At 40.6% G+C, this 4,282-nt stretch overlaps 1 protein-coding gene across 1 annotated transcript; it reads left to right on the forward strand.

Annotated features, from left to right (window-relative positions):
- The first annotated feature begins 1,277 nt into the window (after window positions 1-1,277).
- Window positions 1,278-1,697, forward strand: LOC105421345 (uncharacterized). Its single transcript, XM_011628397.1, has 2 exons — window positions 1,278-1,380; window positions 1,459-1,697. Exons 1-2 carry the CDS (start codon window positions 1,278-1,280, stop codon window positions 1,695-1,697), a joined length of 342 nt encoding a protein of 113 aa, XP_011626699.1.
- Window positions 1,698-4,282: the final 2,585 nt, after the last annotated feature.

The raw sequence follows: 4,282 nt of genomic DNA on the forward strand, positions 1-4,282 counted from the left end.
CATGCAAACACAATTGCGCTAAAAAAAAAACGTTTATCACGCGAATCGCACGCGATGAGTTGTGTGCGGGCGGTATGCATGTGCACTAAAATTCGTACGGAGGGCAATGGGGTAGCACTTCTTGCGCAAGGATTTGAGGGAACATGGGGTAAATACTAGGGTGCATAATTGTGCACAAGCTGCCACAATTGCGCTGAAAAAAACATTACAGTTTTCACGTGAAACGCATGCGTTGAGTTGTGCGTATACGGTGCGCATGTACACTAATCTTCGTACGGAGGGCAATTTGGTGGCACTTCTTGTGCACGTGTTAGGGGGAACATGAGGAAAATAGTAGGGTGCACAATTTTGCACAAGCCGCTGCAATTGTGCACAAAAAAGCGACACAGTTTTGGCGCAAATCGCACCCATCGAGTTGAGCACGTGCGGTGTGCATGAGCACTATACTTCATACGAAGGGCAATTTGGTGGCACTTCTTGTCCCTCTGTTTGGTCGAATCTGCCTTAAATAGTAGGGTGCACAATTGGGCACAAGCCACCACAATTGCACACAAGAAAACGGCACGATTTTGTGCGAATGGCCTGCATTGAGTTGAGCGCGTGTTGTACGGATGTGCAATAAACTTTGTACGGAGGGCAATTTGTGGCACTTCTTGCTCACGTGTTTGGGGGAATGTGGGGCAAATAGTAGGGTGCAAAAACCATCTAATTGTTTAAGGGTGAGAACTTTGTGTTATGAAACTCAAAATTCAAATTTTTTTCTTTGGAATACAATTCTCTTGTGATTTTTAGGTGATTCCCAAAATTTTCAATAACAAAACCTTCCTAAGTTGCCCTTCTGCCCAAGGGAATAAGTGTACATATGCTCATATCAAAGCATAGTACATGCAGTCTTTCTTTTTAACTATAACACTGGGATATAAAATCTTTTATCTTTCTAATTTAAAATCATAATACCTACAGATTTCGTGCATGACTCAACTTTTCTTGCTTAGTTTTTTATATTAGAATATTTCCTCTAGCCCTTATAAAATCATTGCTAAAATTCTGGCAATAAGGCTAAAAGGAGTTCTACCTTTGATTATTTTTTGTCCTCAATCAGCATTTATTCAAGACCGCCTTATCTCGAACAGTGTATTGGTCGCATAGGGCATTCATTCTAGGGTGCTTAGCCAATTATCAGGGGTTATTATAAAACTGGATATGGAGAAGGTTTATGATAGGGTTGAATGGGGTATTTTACTAGAAATCTTGAAACAAATGGGTTTCTCTGAAAGATGGAGAAGCTCGATATTTGGTTGTATGTCATTCGTCACTTCTCTATTCTTATCGATGGTAGCCCTAAAGGCTTTTTTGGGGTCTCTAGGGGCCTTCACCAAGGTGACCCCTTGTCTTCTATTCTCTTCACGATTTATGCTTAACATTTTAGCCTGATGTTAAAGAATATGGAGAATGTAGGTAACTTTGTGGGCTTTCAAGTTGGAGCTAATGGCCTTAGTGTTTCTCACCTCCAATACGCCGATGACACATTGATATTTTGCCAAGCAAATGCTGATCAGGTATCTAATATTGCTCGCTTTTTAAACTATTGTGAAGTAGCAATGGGGCTCAAGGTTAATTTCAATAAGACCTCTCTTATTGGTATTAACTGTAAAGAGGAGTTGGTGAAGGAACTTGCTGATGCTTTTGGGGTGTAAAGTCGGCTCTTTTTCTTTTATTTATTTGGGAATTCCTATTTCAGTTGGGAGGGCATCTATCTCTGTATGGGATTATGTGTTGCATAGAGTCGAAGTAAAACTGGATATATGGAAACCAAAATACTTGTCGTCGGGAGGAGGAGGAAGAGTAACTTTTTTACAGTCATGCTTGGCAAATTTACCTATCTACCAAATATCTGTTATGGAGATGCCGACCTCTTTAGTAAAAAAAATAGAGAAGATGATGAGAGATTTTATGTGGGGATGTTGAGAATAAGAAATTTCATTTTATGTGATGGGATAGAGTCTGCACACCTAAAAATGAAGGTGACCTAGGCATTAGAAGAGTGGGGTTGGTTAACCAAGCTCTGTTATCCAAATAGTGGTGGCGTAGTACCCTTAGAGGTCATCTATGGTTCCAAATCCTTGCTCACAAATATGGAATGGATAGGCTTGGGGTTTAGATTGGGGGTGCGTTAAGGAGATGCCTCTTATATGGGTATTCCCGGATGTGTTTGACAAAATAACACAGCCTGATGCCAAGATTTCTGAGTTGGTTGAATTTAGGGAAGATGGAGTGGTATGGAATATTAATTTGAGCTACAACAGGATAAATGAAACAACTATTTCTATCTACTCTGCCCTCATGGAATTGCTCAATAAGGTTGTTATTCATAGGGGAGTGGAGGGTGAGGTAGTCTGGGGTATTGATTCTGATGGTCTATTCTTAGTTAAGTCTCTCTACGGACTTCTCTTTCATGACCTGATTAGGTGGTCTTTACTCCATGTGGCCACGTTTTAGAAGTGGCCTATCCCTCATAAAGTCCAGGTATTTCTTTGGTTGGCTGCTCAAAATAAGTCTTTGACTAAGGATAATTTTATCAAGAGAAGTAGGATCCTCCCAAATATATGTTTGATATGCAAGGAGGATGGTGAACCAAGGGCCCATCTCTTTATACATTGTTCTGTGGCAACAAGGATTTGGTCATGGTTCATGGCTCGAGTGGGGGTTTCCTAGGCAATGCCTCAAAGTGTGCTTAGTGTGGCTACCAACTTTAATTTTCCTCATCTCCCAAAAGTTGGAACAAAGGTGTGCCAGATTACCTTAGCTGTAATTTTATGGGAGGTTTGTAAAGAGAACATAAAGATTACCTTAGTTGTAATCTTATGGGAGGTTTGGAAAGAGAAGAACATAAGAACCCTTGAGGGGGCCCGGTCTACCATTTGATAGACTTCTCAACATAATCAAGCATACCACTTGGTGCTGGTTGTCCCTTGTACCTAAGGGCCTGGAGTAGATGTATCTATGAACTTCGATAATCTTTATCGTTTCTTATACCTAAGGGCCTGGAGTAGATGTATCTATGAACTTTGATAATCTTTATCGTTTGAATTTTACGAGGTGTTGACCGAAATCATATCGGACTCCACTGCCCCTGGGTAACTTAAAGCTCAACTTTGACCGTAGCTCCTCGGTTAATCCTGGGCTGGCTGGGTTTGGTGGGGTGTGACTGTAGCTCCTCGGTTAATCCTCGGCTGGCTGGGTTTGGTGGGGTGGTGCGGGATTCGAATGGGAAGGTTATCTTCTCCTTTGATGGGCCAGCTGGGGATACAACTGCTAACGACGCTAACTTCAGCCCTTTTGGAGGGATTGAAAATTTTTAAGGCTAAAAACTTGGGTTTCTTGCCCTTCTTGAGGGAATGAAGATTTTTAAGGCTAAAAACATGGGGTCGGCTTTGGTGGTTGAAGGTGACTTACAACATGTGATTAAGACCATGATTAGCTAGTGCAAGAGAGAGATGAGGATCCCTTGGTAACTGAGATCGTTATGGATGCAAATCTTTAACGTCCGATAATCTCCTAATATCTTTTGCCCATGTAATCCTTTCGTTGTAATCTCCTTTCATTTCAATAAACCTTAGTTAACATTGGTCAAAAAATAATATTCTTCCATTGGCTCTTAGGGTAAATGTCATCAATTTCGCAAACAGCTCTTTTTATTATGTTGCTATTTGTCTTCCCCACATTGCATACCTACGTGCATCACACATAAATCTACTAATCCTGCATAAAACACGTTTGATCTTTGTCACGTATCAAACAAACAATAGATGTTTCATGTTCAAAGGTGTAAAAGTACTAGCAAATTTTTGGGCTATAATCAAGATTTCATCATTCTTCTCTCCACTAGATCAAAAAAGTGGAGAAAAAAAAAAAAAAAATAGGCCAAGCCTTCATGCAATATAACGCGCAAAGACTGGCCTCAGCATAAACAAAGGCAGTACTGCTATCATGCGTTCTTGCAAAACCATATCCTTTTTGTTTCCTTCTCCACTCTGAATTGATGGAAATAACGAAACTAGGAGATCCTTTTGGGCATTTAGGTTTCCATGTTAGTGTCCAACTACTAGGTCGAGAAGCCCAACCCCAACAAGAATGTTGTAGTTTTCGCTTTTTTCAACAAGTTATATTAGAATATTGTTCAGTCTAATAACTTACCACGATTTGTTGAGAAGGCGGAACTCAACAAAAAGGGCCCATGGAGTGTGTGTGTGTGTGAGAGAGAGAGAGAGAGAGAGAGATA

The sequence above is a fragment of the Amborella trichopoda genome, chromosome 2 (genome assembly GCF_054954075.1).
Source record: "Amborella trichopoda isolate Santa Cruz 75 chromosome 2, AtrichopodaSantaCruz75HAP2 v2.0, whole genome shotgun sequence".
NCBI lineage: Eukaryota > Viridiplantae > Streptophyta > Magnoliopsida > Amborellales > Amborellaceae > Amborella > Amborella trichopoda.

Bases quoted from the DNA above. Each gene is read 5' to 3' on its own strand.
- LOC105421345 (XM_011628397.1), top strand. From the start codon at position 1,278: ATGGAGAAGCTCGATATTTGGTTGTATGTCATTCGTCACTTCTCTATT. The intron at 1,381-1,458 runs GTGACCCCTTGT...TGGAGAATGTAG, and splicing joins CTCTAGGGGCCTTCACCAAG to GTAACTTTGTGGGCTTTCAA.